At 42.6% G+C, this 21,817-nt stretch overlaps 1 protein-coding gene across 4 annotated transcripts in view; it reads left to right on the top strand.

Annotated features, from left to right (window-relative positions):
• The window catches only part of VRK1 (vaccinia related kinase 1), a 73,263-nt gene that overhangs the window by 36,921 nt on the left and 14,525 nt on the right, over positions 1-21,817 (top strand). For all 4 annotated transcript variants that reach the window (XM_012724334.1, XM_012724337.1, XM_012724336.1 and 1 more), the window contains 8 exons: positions 6,974-7,043; positions 7,930-8,017; positions 11,621-11,729; positions 11,834-11,926; positions 13,853-13,985; positions 14,672-14,792; positions 15,044-15,102; positions 18,839-19,017. In XM_012724334.1, coding sequence (XP_012579788.1) covers positions 6,974-7,043; positions 7,930-8,017; positions 11,621-11,729; positions 11,834-11,926; positions 13,853-13,985; positions 14,672-14,792; positions 15,044-15,102; positions 18,839-19,017 — 852 coding nt within the window. The remainder of the gene's footprint in view (positions 1-6,973; positions 7,044-7,929; positions 8,018-11,620; positions 11,730-11,833; positions 11,927-13,852; positions 13,986-14,671; positions 14,793-15,043; positions 15,103-18,838; positions 19,018-21,817) is intronic.

Raw genomic sequence — 21,817 nt, 5'->3', positions numbered from 1 at the left:
GCTGCGGTGTTGTAGACACTCAGCGCTCAGTGCACGCTCGGCTGCGGTGTTTAGACACTCAGCGCTCAGTGCATGCTCAGCTGTGGTGTTGTAAACACTCAACGCTCAGTGCATGCTCAGGTGTGATGTGTAGCATCATCTTAATTTATTTTCCATCTCCTGTTGATGGACATTGGATTGTTTTCCAAATTTGGTATGTTACAAATAAAGCATCTGTCAACTTTTTTGTATAGTGATATTGTGGGTATAGGTGCTTATTGCCTTTGGATAAATATCTAGAAGTAGATTTGCTGGTTTACAGGGTAAGGGTATATTTAAATTTATAAGAAAGTACCAGTAGATTTCCAGAGTGGTTGTGTCGCTTTACACACACCCACTAGTAAGTTGTCAGCATCTGGGCTCTGCAACTCCTCTTTAGAGTTGGGTGTGCGGGGTTCCTTGTTGGGTGTGTGGTTGGGGTAGTGTGGGGTCTCAGAGTCCTGGGTTACCTTTACTGACTGAGCGCTTCCTGTAGAGCTCGTTGGCCACTCCTCTGTTCCGTCTGCTGTGTGCCTCTCATAACAAGCTGCTTTGCTTTTCATAATTGAGTAGTAACAGTATTCTGGATACAAGTTCCTTTTTACAGATAGATGTGTTGTAAATATTTCTCCCCGTTTGTAATTTGTTTATTTAATGAATGCTTTTTAACATCTATTGAAATGGATCGCAGGGTTTTTCTCCTTTATTTTGTTAATGTGGCAATTACATTGATTGGTTTTTGAGTGTTGAACTAACTTTGTATTCTTAACATACACTCCACTTAGTTATGGGGTGATGCTTTCTACATAATGCTGGGATTGATTTGCTAAGATATTTGTGAAGGACTCCTAGGTTTTTTTTTCATGAAGGGTGTTGGCCTTTGCTCTTTGTTTTTAGTTTTCAAAATTAAGGAAGCGCCCAGTCTCTTGTTGTGGCGCTAGGGCTGCACTCGCCCTCTGACCCTCAGTCCCCCCCTCTCCTCCTTTTCACTGCTGCTGCCCCTGAAGGAAGTGGGGCAGTGTGGGGCTCACTGTTTCCTGCCTTTTCGAGGTCTTGGTCCCGTCCTACCTATTTTCTCTGAAAAGTCGTGATCTCCTATGTTCTCTCCCAAGTTCATGTTCACCTGTAGTGGGAAGACCCACTGTTGCCCCACACTGGCAGCACCGTGGGGTGCTCAGGCAGTCTGTGGTTCACTGCCCAGTGGCTCGTTCTTTCCTTTCGGTTTCTTTTCTCTCTCATGGAGGAACATTCCTTTTTGAATATGTACTCTACTGCTGTGTGAAAGGAACAAAAATGCTCCTATTAAATTGGGTCATTTGCATGGAATTGCAGAATTTTATCTGCAGCTTATTGTTGATATGACAAAGTACAGTATTAAAACCTGTGGGTAAGATGAGGTTCTTAGGAACTTTCAGAAAGTTTCCATTATCCTGATAATTCTCATAATTTTAAGGTTCAAAAACATGTTTACCTGTGAAACCCTTGCTATTTTCACCTGCACGGTCTTTTCTGTGTCTGGGGAGGAGCATGTGTCGTATGGTGTCATGTCTTCCAGGTGGTGCTGGCGAAGAACCCTGCCATTTTATGTAAGCTGAGCTGCTTTAAGATGTGTTTTGTTGTGAAATTGTAATTATTCTGAGTAATTGTACATATTTTAGTTGTATTCGACTTCACTTTTATTCATAAAGCTATGAAAAATAATAGGTAGAAACAAGTTTTCCTAACTACGTAAGGTAGCGAATTACATTTCTGACTTTAAAGCCACTTTTTTTTTACAGATGCAAATGTATATTTTTATTTATTTATTTTTTCATTTTACAAAAGTTTATTTTTACATCATTTTGTACATTTTTTTTTCCATCTCAATTGTAATCTCTGCGGGTTTCCCATCACCAAATCACCCTTGTGCCATCACCATAATCCCGTGCATTTCCCTCCCCCCCGTTTTTGATCCCATTCCCCACTCCACCCCCGCAAAATGTCTCTGGTCTATGGTTGTTCATTATTTTTGTTATTTTCTCGCCTGGTCCATTATACTCCTGCTATGAGGGAAACCATCCGGTATTTTTCTTTCTCTTTCTGGCTTATCTCACTAAGCGTGATCTTTTCCAGCTCCATCCAAGTTGCTGCAAAAGACATGTGTTTCTCTTTTTTGGTTGCTGAGTAATATTCCATTGTATATACGGAACACATCTTTTTAATCCAGTCATCTACTTTTGGGCATTTGGGCTGCTTCCATGTTTTTCCAATTGTAAATAAAGCAGCAATAAACATGGGGGTGCAGGTATCTTTTTCAATCAGTGTTTTTGTGTCTTTTGGGTAGATACCTAGGAGTGGGATAGCTGGGTCATAGGGAAGCTCCATGTTTAGCAGTTTGAGGAACCTCCAAACAGTTTTCCATAGTGGTTGTACTAGTTTGCATTCCCACCAGCAGTGCAGGAGAGTTCCTTTTTTTCCACATCCTCGCCAACATTTGTTGTTGCTAGTTGTTTGAAGATGTGCCATTCTCACTGGGGTGAGGTGGTATCTCGTTGTGGTTTTTATTTGCATCTCCCTTATTATGAGTGATGGTGAACATTTTTCATATGCTTGTTGGGCATCTGCATTTCCTCTTTGGAGAAGTGTCTTTTTAGCTCTTCTGCCCATTTTTGGATGGGGTTGTTTATTTTTGTTGAGTTTCATCAGTTCTCCATATATTTTTGTGATCAGTCCTTTATCACTACTTTTGTGTGTTTTTCCAATTAGTGGTAAAGCCACTTGTTTTTTACCTAGTTCACCTGCAGCGTCTGTCGCCTGCTAATTCAGATGTCTGCACTAGCTTGCGTCACACTCTTCATAGTCAGGCATAGTCAGGACAGTGATGAATATTCGGTTGATTGCTCTAATGCATTTAATATTTCAGCGACATTTTCAATGTCATAGTTTGTCTGTGATCCTGGAAGAATGCCATAAACAATATTATCGGCTTGCTTTTTCCTCTCCAAAGACGAGGTTGGTAACTGCCGTTTGGTTGTTCTCCCTCATATCTGTCTTTTCTGTATTCCTTTAAACTCCTGTAGTGCCCATTTTGTTTCCATTTATTTACTCATTCCACATGTCAATAGCTATGGGTTGTTTTAACTTTGTTTATATCATCTCCTGAATTAGGTTTTATTTGATAAGGACCTTATTTGAAAGTTTTCTTCATGCTGCTCCTAAATGTCTGTTTTGTTCTCCTGAAAACTATTTAGCCATAATTCCCTGCTGCCATTTAACTTTTCAGAGCCACCCACTTCCACCTTTTTTCTAAGCCTTTTAGAATGCGCCCATTTATCTTTACCTTTTGTGATGTGCTGTGACATAGCTCTGACAGTTATTAGCTCCTATTTTTTAAAAAATTCTCAGAGTGATATATTAAAAGTTGAAATTATTCATCAGATACAAACATAAAATGAGTGCCATTCTGGTATTAAAATCAGAACTACTTTTGACTATTTTAAAAGGGTCATTAAAACTTATATTTTTAAAAAGTAAGTATTACTCTTTGGAGAAACTTTATAATTACTTAAAAACCAAGATACAAAGCTGTTTAGCATGGACACAGGTTTTTTTTTTTTTTAAATAGCAATGTGAAGAAAACATTTCAGACAATTTCCAGATTTCCTACACTGAGTGTATATTTTATCTTTTGAGAAAAAATAGCAGATGTTACTTGAAAAGCAGTCGTAGGCAACTTGATCTTTAATGTGAATGAGACTCACGACAGTGTTTCTCTGGCTGGGTGTGGAGTCTCTTCAGGGTCTCTGGCTGCAGGCATGTGGTGAGTGTTCCGAAGGAAGCTCCAGGGACCTCTCGCCTGGTTCCCAAACCACTGCTCGAGCCTGGCACACGTGGCCCTTGCTGTTGCTGGTAGTCAAGGGGTGTGTTTCACTTTGTTTGGGGTCCTTTCTGCCCATGGGTGTGTGCAGGCGCCTGTGCTGGCAGTGAGCTTCCCCCTTGCTGGAAGACTTGGCAGTGAAATTGCTTGCTGCTGCTGTGTATATCATTTGTGAAGAGAGAGCTGCAGGTAGTTGACCCCAGGTTTCTTTGGCCTTGAGATGAGGTTAGGACATAGGTATTCAAGGTAGATGGCTAGGCACATACCAAAAATATTCTCCTTCCTCATGAGAGAGTCTGGTTTTGACTGGGGCTTGGTGCTCGTCTTACGAGGGCAGCCCTGGCGGCAGGGGCTGGGTGACCAGGTTAGTAAACTTGGATTCTCGCCTCTAGATAGTGAGAAGCCCTTTCTGTAGAGCTGTGGTAAATTGATAGTAGAAAGCTGACTATGGCAGGGAGAAACAGTTCTCGCTCTCTTTTTTCTCATGAATAAACTTGATAAATGGCTTGTTCCTTTGCGTTGCCTGCCCCGTGCTGCCACACTGGGGACCGAGGTGGAGCTGGGGGTGCAGCTCGTATCCCAGCAGTTCTCTACGCCATGGACACTCTCCAGAGGGCCTGCTATCAATCTGTATTTCTACGTTCCCTGGAGAGAAGTTTGCAGACTGATGTTTAATTTCCCTCATTGATATTATGAGAAGTGACCTGAATTTTCAATTCATACATCATAATTTTTTGGTAGGAAGGAGGAACTTTATACAGCTTCATATTTAAATGGCAGCCAGTTGCTTTTAGATGGTGCCATTGAAATCTATCACATTTTAATTTTTTTTCCTGTTGTCATCTTCATTTTGACACTTAGAAGTCTTAAAGAAACGTTTAGTGATATTCTAGTTAAAATGTCACTCCCAATTTCTTTTCTAAATCTTGGCTATTACAGAGTTGGCAAAGTATTTTAGATTTGAAATATGTTAATAAAATTTTAGTTATGAGTTAAGGTATTTTCTTCAACAGAAACAGCCAGCTTTGGCTGGAATGCAGTGCCAAAGAAGAGTAGATCCTTTATTTTGTTATAATTAGGAAGCGTCTGAAATGAGCTCGAAGACCCTTCATTGTAGTGAGGCTTTCATTATAATAGCCTGATTTATATAGGTTGATTCTCATTATTATAAGTTCAATAAATTATTGCCTGAAGGAAAGCTTGGAAATTAAAGTTGATAGGACATAGGTTGAAACTGAATAAATCAGAATTTTAAGATGATGGTAGTAAGCCGGATTTGTCTTAGGAAAATCCTTTCAAACTTGAGTTATATTAATGAACTATTCCAAAAGCTAACCTTTGGAGAGTACCTTCACCAGAATTTCTTCTGGAATTTCCATTTTCCTTCAGGCCCTGCCCTGAACCCACGCCTGCTACTGAAGGTCGTTCTGTGTGGGCCCAGCACGGCGAGGCGAGGAGCCTGGCTGTGAAGCACTCAAGCTTCTGAGTCCACAGTGAGGGCTTTGCCGCCCACATCTCACTGTGGGGGTCCATTTTCTGCCTTCTCGGACAAAGCTGGGCTGAAAAGTATAGTGACCTGGAGCGGATGCGGCCAGCCTGGGCCGAAGGTGATGCTCAGTCTTAGCTGGTGCGGCCTGACTGGCCACTCACTCTTCCTGTAGGTGCTCCCAGCGGGGATTCCCTTCTTTTTGAGTAGTAAGAAATTTAAGATATTAGAACTGTGTGTTTGGTGACCTGCGGAAGAGTTGTATCATATGAGATGCCGTAAACCAGCATTGTCACCTCAGTAAGAAGTAATGCAATTTTGTGTCCATAATTAAAATAAACTTTATTTAGCACTGAGGATTATGTAAACATAAAGAAAATAGAAAAAAAACAACTGCCAGCATTTGAATTTCATACCAGTTTTGAAAAATTAAAAAATTTTCCTTTACTTCTGTCCTTTCAAAGATGTTAGAATTGAGATCTCATTTGTCAGCATATTAAAAATAGTTGGCGATAGACTGAAGGGTCTACTCAATTTAGAAATTTTGCACAATAATAAAATCATTAAACATGTTTAAATAGAACTGTGCATAGAGTAGTTTCGTTTAGACTGCAGGGAACAAAATTAACTTCTATGACTGTTTGGAGTATCCTGAATGGTGGAAAATGAACATGTCTTAATTACCTGCAGAAGGCATCTCCAGTTGCCAAGAGCTACGTATTTTCACAAATTTTCTCTCAGTTCAGGTCGGGAGTCTCTTCACCTCTCCTGGTGCTTCGCTCACCCTGGAGCTCCAGCTGCACAGAGACTCTGCTCAAAATAGCTTGTCTTCTACTCTTACTCGAAGGAGACCCTAAAATTAGTTTAGAAATGTTAACTTCCTCATTTAAAGTTTTCACTGCTTTTCAGAACTTTTCTGATTCTCAGAAATATCAAAACGACATACATAATACCAAACTTTAAATATAAATTAACCAGTTTTAGTGAGACAAAATTTACTATTATACAAGTGTCATTGGGCCCCGTTTTTCTTCTTTGATGGTCATGTGGGAAGGAAATTGTAGAGTACTTTGATTTCAAATGCCTGGGGACCAGTGTCAGAGGGAAAAGGATTCATTTAAATGGACAGAGCTGGCTGACTGGCTGGAATCGCAAGAAAATGCCTCTGCATGGTAAAGTATGTTTGCCGATCTTGATGAGCTCAGTGAAACTGAGAAGCAGGAGCGGAAAGGGATTTGCCACCAGTTGGTGAATCAGGAATTGAAATCCACTAAATCTCAGAAATATCTTGTTGCTTGTTGATGCTGTTCATATGATTGCTGATTTCGCTTAAAAGAATGCTTCATTGAGATGAAAGTAAGTTTAGATTCTTCTGAAACTTCTACAAGGAGTGAGCTGTATATTTAGTTTTGTATAGAAATGGAACTTGAGAGAAATGTTAAGACTTATTAACCGTCCTGAGAATTTCTAAAACATTTCTAAAGAGTTTGACATAATCTTACACATGATTATAAACTTGTTTGGAAAGAAAAATTGAGTTTAGTCTGTTTTGAAGTTTCCTTGAAAATAATTCGTCCATCTTAACTACTTCTAACTAACTCTTCCGTTTTAAGGAACCGAGTGACAATGGACCTCTCTTTACGGAATTAAAGTTCTATCAACGAGCTGCTAAACCAGAGCTAAGTAAGTTATAGTATACATGTTCATTTATTTTAAGTGACCGTGGTTTTTCTTTTGTTTATGCTGAGACAAGAGTGTTGGCGTTTTATAGTATGAGTCTTTATTAGATTTCACTTCATAAGTGATGTCACTGAAATGAGATTTGTATGATCTCTTTAATGGGTTTGTTATGAAAAGATGCTAATGCATTGATTTGATATATTGATGTGTGGAATAAAGTAAATGAACTATGATTTAGGAAGTATTGTTATAAATTGAGAAAGACCCTAACCCGTGACAACGGGTTGGGGATCTCCAAATCTTTCTGAGTATTTTTCTAAACTCTGGAGAACAAACATCCTGGGGCAGGTAAGTGAGACTGTCATAGTTGATGTGCTAGAACTGGCTGGCGTGGGGGCACAGCGCTCTCCCAAGGTGCCTGTGTCCCTCATGCCCGTCCCTGCCCCAGCAGTCCAAGAACACTCCGAGTGGGGTGGTATCAGGCTAGGTCATCTCAAGGAAGGCGTTCATCTCTCCTAGAGCTTGAGTAGTTGAGACCTTGTAGAATGAGGTTAAAAAAAAACAAACTTAGGTTGAGGTGAAAAAAAACTCTTTGTGGAAGCAAGTAAATATTTACATAGAGAGAAATATTAATTGCAATTGTGGTGCTTTGATTTTTTAAAAAATGTTTTTCAGATTTTTCATTTTGAATTCAAATTTTAGGGCAGGAAAACTGCATAGGTTATTAAAACTTTTCATTTACTGTTTATAATGTAGTATTCAATTCCCTTTTATGAATAAATGAAAGTGAAATCTCATTGCATTGTAAGTGTATTTTGCTCTTAGTGATTTAAAAAAATTATTTGTATTTAACAGAATTGAAATCACAAGCATCTGTTTTAACTTGTAGTTCAGAAGTGGATTCGTACCCATAAGCTGAAGTACCTGGGTGTTCCTAAGTACTGGGGGTCTGGCCTCCATGATAAAAATGGAAAAAGGTAAAACTCTGTGTGTTTTGTTTCTCTTCTTCCTTTCTGGAGCATCCCTTGTGCAGCTGGCTTATCACAGAGTTCTTGGCCAAGCACTTGTAGCAGTGGCCCTCATCTGGGCCCAGGGCAGTGAGTGGATGGCAGGCATCAAGGCCTGTCTCTGCCTTCCCACGCTGTAGCAGCAGACTGGCAAGCTCAGGACTGTCCGCTCTGCTGGAGCAGTGCCACTGGCGAGCCCAGCTCACAGGCAGGAACAGCCAGACGTGCGTGCAAGCTAAGTGCTCCCTGTCCTTTTAGTGGAAGGGGGCTTCAGCCTTCCACGCGGCGCTTCGTGCTGGATGCGGTCTGCCCGTGGGAGTGCTGCTCTTTCTGAGGTTGCAGTCTAGCGGTTGAGGGAAGCGACAGGCCTGCAACAGTTAGTGCGGAGTGAAGTGCTAAATCGGGTGGATGTGACTTAGTGTGTGGGAGCTCAGAGACGGGAGAGACTTGTTCGCACAGCAGAGCGGGAGGAAACTCCCAGTACGTGAATGCATACTTGACGCTTAAACAGTACTGGACGAGGAGGGTGATGCTGGAACCTACACACCACTGAGTGGGATTGCAGTTGACTGACCCTGTCAGGTGTGGGCCTCTGCTCAGCTTGTTTCTCTGTGTCCTCCCCTGCCAGACACGAGGGTCTGTGCTCTGGAGCTGTTATGAGGGGGGTGTGAAAGCATGTAATGGCGAGGGCATTTTCCTGGCACATAAGACATCTTACTTGCTGTTACCATTATTGGTTTTATTCTCTTAGTATCATCATTTGGGAATGGCTACTTTCCTGAGCATATTTTGCTTTATCTACTCCTATCATCTGTTTTGTGATAAAGCATGGGACCAACTGCACATGGCTGGTATATAGGGCCCCAGTGATGTGGCGGGGCCTGGACAGATGGAGGGTGGAAGGGTGACTAGGCCAGCTGACTGGAGAGGACCTTTCCCCAGGCATGCAGGGACTCGAGGCCAGTGCTGAGGGCCTCACTGCTTCCTAGTGCCAGCTTGCTTTCAGCCTGTGCCTTCTATGACATGGGCTTGTTAGAATTTTTTCCTTGTAAAAGGAGGTATCAAAGTACTGGTGTAATTTTCACCTTGAAGCTCTGAAATATCAATATTGTTCTTGCAAATAAAATAGAAAGTATGATTGTTCTTCCAGCTCACTTTCCTTGCTGGAGATTCTTAGTTTTCCCTGCAGTTCAGTTGAATGAATGTGTATATACTGCTTAGAACCAGTGCTGGGATCATAGCAATATTTCCTGTCAGCATTACTGAATCATTTATACAGATTTGTATTTCCCGTTATTTGCACTGTTTTACCTAAGTCCAGAGTATAGATGGGAGATTTTACTTTAGAGGAGTTACGTAGAAATAGCTCTCATTTCCCAGTGGTAGAAGCATCCTTGCAGAAAAATGAAAATTTTGGGTCTTCCGTGGTGGTATACTGGGTTAAAGAGCAGCATTGTGAAGCTCACTGCAGCTGCTTCAGCACGAGTTCCCCAGCCCCTGAGATGACCCACATGGCACAGCAGACTGTTCTTGACATCGTCTGCTAATCCCCTTAGCAGTGTACTTTGTTGATCTGCCTGTTTTGCTCCTGCTCCACCACAGGTGACTCCTCTCATTGCCCCAGCACCTCTGACTTGTATCCCAGTTCTGTGTGCATAAATAAAATAAATCTTTAAAAAAAAAAAAAAGAAAAACAAAAATTTCTATGCAATATAAGGCACATGTTTCACTTGGTAGTTTAGAAATAGTGAGGCGATGGGGTCTTACTTAGAGCAGCTTGGAAGTGACTGATAAGAAACAAGCATTTACCTGTGCGTTGTATTAGTAGACTATGTCATCCAGTGTTTTTAGCTCCCTTAGGAATGTCAGCAGAGGTTCTGTTCTTATTGCCCATCTGTTACTTTAATAGTTACACACACACATTTTTTTTAATGTATGTGTGATCCTGGTCCTAGCTCTCAACCTCACGAAGTGAAAACAGGAAGCCAGAATTAATTGTTCCTCCTTTGTTACTTTAGAGGTCAAGGTGCTGGAAAATCTTCCGTGAGTTTTTACCTCTGACTAATTGCATGACTTTGGACAAATCACTCTCCCTTCACAGGCAGTAGGCGTTTTGTTTATGGAGATGTTTAGACAGGCCATCTCTAATTCTCTTTCCACAAACATGGTTGAGTTCTGGAATGTTTGTTTATTTAGCATGTTGTCTTTTGATGCTAGGTTTTGCTTCCCTGTTGGACTCTACATACTGTGTTTTAATCTTAAACACCTACGGTGTGGAAGTGGGGTTTTTATGTCCTTCTGACGTTTATGTTGATATACTCAGTGTGGTGGTTAGAAGCATGGCCTCACACCTGTTCGAGGGCAGTGTGCTGACCACTGGTTTTCTTCTGCAGAGGTGGGCTAACAGGCCCCTCGCTGGGCGCTGCCCATACCAGGGCTTCAGAAGTGCAAGCGGGGTATAAGGACGCTGGGGGCTCATCTTCGCCCAACTGGGAAGTATACTAATAGCTGGGCGTGGTCTTGGTTTTTGTTGATTTTCAGACAAGTCAGACTCTGGAAAATTTGTGGTGCTCAGCCAAAGCTGAGTGGCGCAGCGGCAGCTAGGTGGGCTTCTAGTACACGCGAGCAAGGTGCTGAGCCTCCGTGGGCCCCGAGCAGGCCCTAAAAGGAGGAGGTCCTGCTTGCTCTTTTGGCACCTTTGGAAACGGGCCTAGAGAAGTACTGTGACCTGGCAAAGGTGACATAGTAGTTTATGGCAAAACCAAAATCTTTACATATTCCCAGGATATTGGCTCTTCCCCAAAATTGGCTGTTGCACATTCAACTTAAATCTTTTTATAACATTTCAGCAATTTTCCTGAATTTAGCTACTGTTAGAACATCTATTAACATTCTTTTTTTGTTTTTTAAAGATTTATTTATTTATGCATACAGAACAGAGGTGCAGGGCCATTGAGAGGATTCACCAGAGACAGATTGGGGAGCAGAACAGGCAGAGCAGCTGCCCTGCCATGTGGGTCACCTCCCAGGCGGGGGATGGGACTTGCCATGAAGCAGCTGCAGGTAGCTTGCAGTGCTGTGTCCTATCATGTTGTGCCACCAGGGAGGGCCCTCTTAACATTCTTGATTTTAACACTGTTAATTCTGCTAAAGTTTGACCTAGAAGTAGAGAAAAATAGTCACAGGAACAAAGCAATAGCTAGAAACTTGACTATGTGAAAAATCAAGTGGTATTCGTGTTTGGGTTGTTTTGTCTTTACTATGAATGAGTCTGTTGGTGTCCCTTTGATTATCCTACCCTGGGTGCTGAAACTGGGGACGCTGTCAGATGAGAGCAGGGCGGGAAGGACGGGCTCTCGGCTCCGAGCTTTCCAGTTGGAATAAATTGTCTCAGATGTTTCTCTCTTCTGCCCCTCTTCTTCCCTCCCCCTCCTCTTTTTTTTTTTCTCCATTTCTTTCTACTTTCTTACTAAACACTGCTTTGGCAAATTCACTTTGACTGGAGAGTACTCCTTGCGTAGTAGGTTTTCCTGAGTTATATTTTGTTCATTGACTTTTCTTGTTTGTCTTCAGTTACAGGTTTATGATAATGGATCGCTTTGGGAGTGACCTTCAGAAAATATATGAAGCAAATGCCAAAAGATTTTCTCGGAAAACTGTCTTACAGCTAAGCTTAAGAATTGTATGTGAGCTCCGTTCTTGTTTGTAACCTGGTAAAGTCGCGCTTGGTCCTCTGCTGGCTGGTGCTGGGTATTGCATTAATTAATTCTCTATGGTGCTTTTTAGCTGGATATTCTGGAATATATTCATGAGCATGAGTATGTACATGGAGATATCAAGGCCTCCAATCTTCTTTTGAGCTACAAGAATCCTGACCAGGTAGTTTGATAATATTAATTTATCCTATCGAAACACTGTTGTTTGAAAACAAATAAGGTTGCTTTGAACTTTTGAACCCATGCAGAAGTTTTACTTTTGAAAGTAAATATGGTAATAATAATATTTCTCGTTGACACTTTTATCTAGTTAAGATTCTACATTTTTCATGTGATTTCTGGCACTTTATCAAGTTGGCTATTTTGCCCTAAATAATATTCTGAAGAAGTGCTTGTGATAGAAAGTGAATTTCAAATAGCTATTTGGGGGTGGAAGCTTAAAATTATATAGTGCACCAATGAATTATGTTTCCCTGTCTGCTTTGTCATTTTTTTATTTCCTTTGTTGAAGAAATCCATCAAATGTAAGTGTTCTGTTACTTGGAAAATTTGGTCTTTAACATGTTGATTATTCAAATCAATTGGTTTACAGAAATATCTTAGCTGTCTCAATTTGTATACTCTTAGTGTTTCGAATTTAAATGTGCAATTTTTTTAGTTTATTGCATTCCCATAATTTTTACTTCTTAGGGAAAGGAGGAAAGCTAGTGTTACTGCCTCTGTACTTGGGTCAGCTTAGTGGGATTAGACGTAGACAGTGTTGTGTTCGCTGCTTCCATGCTTAGGTGAGTAAGGGTTAGTTAGCGCTTGGCGCTGGCCGCCGTGTCTAATGCTTCCTGATGTGCTCACTTTTTGCTCGATCTCATAAGAGGAATATTTAAGCATTCAGTACTCTAGACCACATTTTTCTTTTTCTCAAATCTGCCTTTAACTTCTTCTTACTCAGTGTTTCCTTTGTCCCTCCTTCCTTTTTTCACTCATTTCATATTTTGCTTCCTTTCCCCATCTCCATATGGTGGCTGTAAGGAGTCTGTTATACCGAACCGAACAAAGTTGCTGTGCTAATGCTTCTTGTGGGGAAATAGTAAAGGCATTTGCAGAATTTCCAGCCGTCTTGTTTGAAATGCTTTTAGGTTAAAAAAAAAAATTGTAGCTAAGACTGAGTGATAAGGGTTCTATTAATTGGAGCAGGCTGGATCTGTCCAACAAAATAAACAAAAGCTGCAGCTTTACCTCACTTTGCGGTTGACCGCCACTTGCTGCCTTTTGTTTAGATGGAAATATTTTTGCAGCTCTGTTATCCTTCAAGCAGCTGGGTGGGATTATTTTTCTAGTATTCTCTGTTTGTGCTAGATCCAGCGCTATACTTGTATTTCCGTTTCTTCTTGTGACCAAATGCATACACTTGTGAGACAATTCAAAGTGTAATGTGTGACTATATATATAATAGAAGAAAGCAAATTTGTTAGCTTTGTCTGCTAATCAGGCCCACATGTCCATGCCCACAAATATATGTGTGTGTGATGTTAAAATCCAGTTCTAGTTAGGAAGACTTGGCTTTAATATTTAAATACATGTGGATAAAAGCCTTATCAAAAGTCCTTCAGGTCACTGCCTCATAGAGTGAACAGAAAGGTGGTTATTACCTGCGAAGCAGCCATAGCGCGACAAGGTTGGCAGTCTTGTCACACCATGGTGGCTGTGCGGCAGCAGATACAGCAAGGGTCGAGGTTTGTTTGGGGCTTCATTTTGTTTTCGACTTTGTGACAGCGAGAATAGTCCTAGCTCAGGCTGAGGATCACGCTTAGCTACACGTGTAGCAAGCACATGCTTGCCTAGAGAAGCACAGAAAGTGAAGCATTTGTCTGCACTGCCACTACCAGGTCTCTGAGTGTTTTTCTTCAAAGAACTGTCTTTCCCGGTTGAGTGTCTGCTGTTGCTTGTATATTGGATCTAACTTGTTTGGGTGCTCAGGTGTGATTCTGTAGTGGAATCTACCCTCTATGACAGTATTTTTGTTCCTGGACTTTGAGAGCAGTCATGTGTAATCATTCTAGCTTTCTTTGTTTTGGTACTTGGAAACTTATAGGTGTTCTTGGTAGATTATGGCCTTGCTTATCGGTACTGCCCAGAAGGAATTCACAAAGAATACAAAGAAGACCCAAAGAGGTGCCACGATGGCACCATCGAGTTCACCAGCATCGACGCACACAATGGCGTGGGTATGTCAGCCCCTGGAGCGAGACTCGCGTGTCGTGTCCCAGCCAGATATTTACCTCTGCGTGAACAGATCAGAACAGAAGAGGCGAGCTGTGTCTCTCCTCGCCTCCCCCTTAAAGTGCCAGGGTTTTAACCAGGAAAGTGCTTCAGTCTACTTTAGTGAGGACTTCCTTTGGATTTATTTGGCTTACTTGAGTGATGGGGTGACCCCTCCACCAAATCTGTAGGCTTCTTATTCAACAACTTCATACCGGGAAAACTTTTTTTGTTGCCTCTTACAAGTTAGCCGATTTCTTCATTGGTCTTTTTTTTCCTTCTTTGCCCAACACCATGGAGGAGCCTAAATCCCCAATTCTCTGGGCTCTTAATAGCTTGTGGCATTTTTAATATCTTTGGGTTTTCCAAGGGCAATGTTAAATGTGTCAGTGCTTTATAATTTATTTCCTAGACTAACAGCCTCTGTTTGAAACTTTAGACTAGTTTGCCAATTTGGATTTTAAAGTAAATTTTAAGGAGGTAAATTACTTCTTTTTTACTGTCCAGTGTTCAGTACTTTTGTTAAATGTAGTCACAATTTTTATGATGAGATATGGACTGTAAATTGGCTGTTTTCCCTTATTGCTTTGCATATTCTTGAAGTTATATCTTACTTATTTTTGTGCTTAACCTGCTTCTTTTACATTCATAGCCCCATCAAGACGTGGTGATTTGGAAATACTTGGTTACTGCATGGTCCAGTGGCTTAGTGGCCGTCTTCCTTGGGAGGATAATTTGAAAGATCCTAACTATGTTAGAGATTCCAAAATTAGGTAATGGAAAACTTGTAATAAATTATTTGGGGCAAAATCATGATAAGACAAGTGTGTTTCTGCCAGCCTCTCACAGGAGCAGCTGATCAGCCTTGGTAAAGCCGAGGTAGGGCTGGCCGTGGTAAGGGGCAGCTGTGCTGGACCTCTGAGCTCAGCCTCAGCACAGCGCAGCTGGCTGCCTGGCGTGAAGTAGCAGCGACTTTCTGTGCTGTCAAGCCTCAAACAGTGACTCATTCTTTAATTTTTAACAGATACAGAGAAAATATTGCGGGTTTGATGGACAAATGTTTTCCTGAGAAAAGCAAGCCAGGTAGGAAAAGACTTTGTTTTTGTAGGATTTTGTTTTGAGTGAGCGAGGAAAAGCCCACAGGCCCATGGGGCCCCCTGGCTGCAAGTCTGGGTGTGCGGGGGGCTGTCACCGAACCACGTCCGTCCGCTTGCACCAGCAGCACTCGCTCTCCAGAGTGGACGCCGGCGCCTCAGCCCTGTCTGGCCTGCAGTGCTTCAGGAACCAGGTCTCATGTGGGCTCTCGGCTTGTTTTCATTGAGGCTGTTCTTTCACGTGCCCTGGACTCTTCTAAGCACAGGAGGCAGGCCTGAGAGCAGAGCGAGTTAGATTCCTGTCTTTGTGAGGCTAAGGGTGTAGTTGAGAGAGACTGGAAACAAATGAGTGAGTTTTGCAGGATGTAACATGGTTTGTGCTGTGAAGAAGAGCGCAGAGAATAGGGGTGGGGTGTGGTAGGGTGGGGTGGGGTGGGGGAAGATTGGAATTTATGGAGAGCCAGGTGTGGCCTCCCTGGGGACAGAGGGGGCTGCAGGGAAGGAGCTGGGGAAGGACTGAGCAGAGTCGCCAAGCGGAGGTGCCTTGGCGCCCCCTTTCGCACTGAGGATTTGCACGGGGGCTTGGGTTAGGGTTTTAGCTTTGAGCAAGAGTGCGAGGTTTGAAGTGGAAGAGTAGCTGAGCTGTCCATCCACAGGAGTCCTCTCTGCTTCTGTTCAGGGGGTAGACTGCTGCAGCAGCGAGGTGAGGCATCGGTGGGAGCAGGCGGTAGCTGGGGTCACTGATAATCCAGGCGGGAGTGCGTGGACAGGGGCGGCGTGCCCAGGTGGGGTTTACTGCAGTTCTTTCCCAGCCATGGCTCATTTGTCCTCTTTTCAGGGAGGTCTCCTCTCGCCTTACTCTATTTAAATTGCGATCTACCAACCACGGCAAGAGAGGGGCTGTTACAGGCCTCTTAGAAGCCCCTCCACGCGTGTCCTGCCAGGCAGGGGCCTGTGCCTGTGGATGAGCGCGTGTCCATGCTAACTTCAACATCAGATGGGGTTTGAAATGTGGAGAAATGTAATGATAAACAAGACATAAAATCCCTGCCCTCGTGAAATTAACCTTCTGGTTCTTTTGCTCCTTTTTCTTTCACTTGGTTTTGTAGTTATAAATTTCATTCCCGTATTGCATGGGCTTTTTGTTGTTGATTTTTAAATTTGTTAAAGAATAGTGATAAATATAACCATGACTCTGGACTTGACCGGCATTCATAGGGTGATTGCCAAGATCAAGACGACAACACGTCCTCAGCTCGCGTGGCTGGTGGTTACTGCTGTGTGCCGAGAACACTGGCCGTGGTCTTGGACAGCAGCTCCTCACACCCCCATGCTGCGTGTTTCTTCACCTGGCTTGGCCATTTCCATTTCTGCTCGGGATTCCAGGGCATTTGCGTGCTGTGTCCAGCTAGCATGATTGAGTCATTGCCAGTTTTGGCAGGTACAGATGGTCAGGCACACACATAGGTGCGCAGTTACCTGCAGTTGGTTGTTCTGTGCTCACACCGGGGTGGGGGTGGGGTGCGGTGGACGGGCTGGTTTCTCCCCTACCCCCAAAATACATCCCGTTGACACAACAGCCCTGCTAGAAAAGACCTTTCTTTCCTAGTGACCTCACTTTCTGTTTCTGGATTCACTCTTCATTCATTCTTTTTTCCCTTGGGCCATTGTTGGGCCTTGATCGTAAGTCTCACTGGCTGCTGCTCCAGTCTCAGCACTGCTGTTTGGCCGACTGGACCGTGCCGTGCTGCTGTCGGCGCTGCTGTCTGCGCAGCCTGAGTCACCTTGTCAGGTCCCCACGCGCCCCCTCCAGTGCGCTGGAACATGAGTGGGCTGTGCCTGCTGCACACTCCGTGGGGCGCTTTGGCGCCTCTGTGCTGTGCCTTCCAGGCTGCTAAGGTGCTCTCTCTAGTTTCCCTCAACTGTATTTTACAGCTTTCTCTGCAAAAATATCTTTCTCATCTTTAATATTTTGTGTACAGTTTTGGTGTTTTTATAAGTGATTTAAAAAAAATTTATTTTGCAGCTTTATTTTGACATATAGAAATAGAATAGATTTTTATATATTTTCTGGTATTTTGTGACCTTGTTAAATTTACCTACTAGTTCTAGAAGGTTTTTTTTTTAAATACATTCCTTGGGGGCCCTTTCTGGTGGCACAGCTGGTTAAATCACAGCACTACGAAGCTGGCTGCAGATACTTCAACACGAATTCTATCCCCTGCCAGGGAGTGACCCACATGGCACAGCAGACCTCTCCTGTCTTGCCTACTGCTCTCCTCAGCAGTGTACTCTGTTGATCTGCCTGTTCTGCTCCCCGCTCTCTCTCTCTGGTGAATCCTCTCACTGCCACTGCACCTCTCTCTGGTCAGCATCTCAGTCTGTATGCATAAATAAATGAAAATCTTAAAATAAAAATACATTCTGGCCTTCCCTGATGGCGCAGAGGTTAAAACACTGCACTAAAAGCTTAAGCCACTTCCACATGAGTTCGATCCCCGCCTGCCCCAGAGGAGACCACATGGCGCGGCAGACCTCTCCTGACCCGCCCACTGCACCCCTCAGCAGTGTACTTCGTTGATCTGCCTGTTCTGCTCCCCACTCTGTCCCTGGTGAATCCTCTCACCCTCCGCATCTCTGGCCTGTACCCCAGTTCTGTATGAATGAATAAATAAATCTTTAAAAAAAATACATTCCTTGGGGCCTTCTGCTTAACTACCTTGTTTGTGGTTTCATTCCAGCCTATTTTTTGTCTTGCCTTAATGTGCTAGTCCAAAGCAAACCTGCCTGTTAACTGAAGAGAATTGGTGAAAGTGGACCTTTTTGCTGTTCTCTTAAAGCTTTCAGTGTCTTACCACATGTGGTGATATTTACTTCAGATCCCTACTTAATAAGTATTTGAATGAATGAATGAGACGGGGAGGAGAGAGAGAGATACTGTGCGTGCGTGCGCAGCACTGAGATGTCTGACTTACTGGATGTGGGAAGACACCTGGCGTGTGGAGTAACGGGGTGAGAGGCCTGCGGGGGAGCAGGGTTGGAATTAGGACATGAGCAGACCGTTGAACATCCAGGGACCAGTGTGTGAGGCCAGTCTGGAAGTCAGGGGCAGGCTGGAGGCAGAGTGCAGGTCACTGTCCAAGAAGGGCTTTTCACATTGAAGTGTCTCTTGGGGGCCACATTCTTTCCCCAGTGAGGCTTAGTCGCAGTGTGACTGTCTTTCAGAAGCTGCTTTTTCCCTTTTATTGTAAAACCAGGCCTTGCTTCTTTCTCCTTTCTTTAGCCTATTTTTAGTATGTTTCATTTCTCATTCACACAAAAAATGCAGCTGTCTTCTGAAGACCTAGTAGCTTCCCGTGGCAAGAAAAATATTGGCTATTATATTAATTGTATTTTAAGGACATTTTGTTTCAGAATGTTTATTCTAGGTCCTTTTATTTTATAGTAGCACTTATAAACTATAGCATTTATTTCTCTCTGCATTTAAAGTACATTGTCTATCTTACAATTTCATAACTGTTTTTTACTTTGTGTCTCAAAATACATTATTTATTTCACCTCTCTGACAGTTCCTGAATTTAAAAGTACTTGCCACTGAGGAAGTATGAGATAGAAAAATATTGTTTTGTTTGCATTCTAATTTGCCTATAACGATGAATTCTTTTATTAGATGTAAGAGATAAATGTATTCCTAATAAAATGCAGAAAAATTGTTACTCTTTTAGGTGAAATTGCTAAATATCTGGAAACAGTGAAATTACTGGACTATGCTGAAAAACCTCTTTATCAGAATTTACGCGACATTCTTCTGCAAGGTCTGAAAGCCATCGGAAGTAAGGATGACGGCAAACTGGGCCTCAGCGTCGTGGAGAACGGAGGTTTGAGAGCAAAACCAGTAACAAAGGTGAATTCATTATCATGTTACCCTTTGGGTTTCCTGTGATTATAATTGCAACAAATACTAATTTTAGGAAATTAAATCAGCGACTCAGTAAAGAAAATAATAACTTATTGTCAATTAAATATTTATCATGTTATATAAAGGCAGAACACTTGATTACACAGAAAAATATATAGAGGATTGTAGGAAGAATAAATGTTTGCTACTTCGTGTCCACCTGTTCCTCCCTGATTGGGGGGGTTGACAAGGTAAGCAGGCCACAGTCTGGCATCCTCTTTTTTTCCCCATCACCCCCAGGATTGCCCTTGTAGCCTGCACTGGGGTGTGGGAAGCTGCCGGCTAGAAGCTGCCATTGACATCCCCGTGTGGGTTCATGGCAGACACGCCGGCATGGGGAGAGCTTCTGGCGCCCCTCAGGGTTGAGAGTTTACGTCTGCGTTGTTTATCACTGGTTATTATGGATAATCAAATTACTGGTTATTGATTTCCTTTATCATACGGCGTTATTTAATGAAGTGTGCTAGATGGAAAAGGAAAACACTTTTAGAGCAGTTTTTTTTTTCTACGTTATTGACCTCTTTTTACTGTTGTTCACCATGAAGTCCAGTGAATTTCCTTTGAAACCTCATATTCCAAACTTGGAGAAAGGGTTAAAAACAAAACTTCTCACTTTAAAATAAAGTAAGAAGTACAACAACAGAGTTTTGTGATTCTTTCTTAACTTACGGAAGAGATGAGCGTTGTGAAATTGGACCAGGGATTGACTTTTTTTTACAAATCGTAGGTCTTTGTAATTTCACCACAGAAACTGAGTTTATGCACATAATCTACATATGCATTTTCTCCTACAAGTTTTGTCTTAATTGCATCTGCTTCATCTCATGGCCCCTGAGTGTGCTGAAAGCCACATCCTGCTTTGGAATGGATGTGGAAGCCTGAGTGGGATATTCAGGAAGGTAGAAGACTGAAGTCATATGTGTGTGTAAACATGCAGCGTGCCTCTTGCTCAGGCCTTGCCTTCACGTTCATTTTTAGAGCTGTCTTTTGCAGTTTTCTCTCAGACTTTGCTGATTGACAAGTGAAGCTTCTGCCACCCCTGCTTCCTTTGTGGGTCAGGTGCCTGTGACTGGATGGGGGCGCTGGGGAAATGTCTGTGCAGGTGGCTCACTGTACAGCCGAGTAGGCCACTCGCTACAGAACTGACATCTGTGGCCCCGTCATGTTCTGTCTCCTTGGTGGGAAGTTTCCTGTTGCATCATCTCTTGTGTATAAACCTTCATTCAGAGAGAAAAAATAACAGGTGGAACTATTCGGAAGCTTTCTTCATTGGTTCACTGCTCTCTCCCCCATCACTCACATAGGCTGTTCTTTGTATGGCGAAGACACTAGAGAAAGTTAAGGTTGAGGTCATGGTAGCAGTTCAAGGTCAAGGTCCTGCTTCGTAGCAGGAGCACTGTGGAGACAGCATCTTTTTGTTGGCTGCTTGTCTTTTTGTTTGTAGTGCAAGAATTGTGTTAGCTCAGAATTTTTAAGCTTTTCTTTGTTTTAGGCCCCAGAACATTTTCTTCAAATAGATTGTAAATACCCATATCTAAGATAGGTAAGGGCAGAGAACCATTGGCTGAAAAGTTGGGGACTCCCAATAAGCAAAACCTGTATATTTTGAGAAATTACTAGTCTTCCTCCTCACCCCCACCTAGCCTCTTTCTTTCTTTTTTTTTTTAAGCAAGTATATATAATTGAGGTAAAAATCTTGCTTTTGTTACCAGGAAACATATCTAAGTATGATGCTTAGCCATGGAAACTATATTAATCTGTAATTAGCATAATGCTTCCTCTTCTCCTTTGTCATATTTTTTATAAAGATTTATTTATTTATTTATTTATGCATACAGAACTGGGATATAGGTCAGAGGTGCAGGGGTGGTGAGAGGATTCACCAGAAACGAGTGGGGAGCAGAGCAGGCCGACTGACGAAGTACATTGATGAGGGGAGCAGCGGGCGGGTCAGGAGAGGTCTGCCGCGCCCTGTGGGTCACCTCTTGGGGCGGGGATCGAACTTGTGCTGAAGTGGCTTTCACCTCTTTAGTGCTGTGCTTTAACCTGCTGTGCCACCAGGGAGGGCCCTCCTTCGTAATTTTTTAAAAAAATTTAAGAAAAGATTTATTTATTTATGCATATGTAACTGGGGTACAGGCCAGAGGTGCAGGGGTGGTGAGTGGATTCGCCAGAGACAGAGTGGGGAGAATAGGCAGACTGACAAAGTAAACTGCTGAGGGGGAGCGGTGGGGAGACTGGAGAGGTCTGCTGTGCCACGTGGGTCACCTCCCTGACTGGGGATCGAATTGGTGTTGAAGCAGCTACAGCCAGCTTTGTAATGCTGCACTTTAGCCCATTGCGCCACCAGGTGGGCCTTACAAACGTTTAATGGTAAATGTTCTTCATATTTATCAGGCTTAGGTCTCTTTTGGAAAGGAGTCAGTTTAATCAATTCAAAATAAATTTCTCTTTATGTTCCCACAAGAAAACCTTTATGGTAAAACCTATACAAATTGATGAGCAATGGAATAAAGCACGTTTTTATCCATTTTTTTACAGCCATACTTGATTATGGTATAGTGTATTGGAAACTAGAGTGAAACATGAATTTACCTACTTGGAAATGTCTTTAACCTTTATAGCCTCAGAGTTTTACTTCAAGCACATAATTTTGGCATGACAAGAAGCTGAAGATGAAAGAGACTTAAACATTAACATGTCCTTATAAAGTACATAGCCTAAGATTTTCTTCGTTGCTTTGAAC

Source organism: Condylura cristata, unplaced genomic scaffold, assembly GCF_000260355.1.
Source record: "Condylura cristata isolate star-nosed mole 26May11 unplaced genomic scaffold, ConCri1.0 scaffold00013, whole genome shotgun sequence".
NCBI lineage: Eukaryota > Metazoa > Chordata > Mammalia > Eulipotyphla > Talpidae > Condylura > Condylura cristata.
This window is presented reverse-complemented; position numbering and strand designations above follow the sequence as displayed.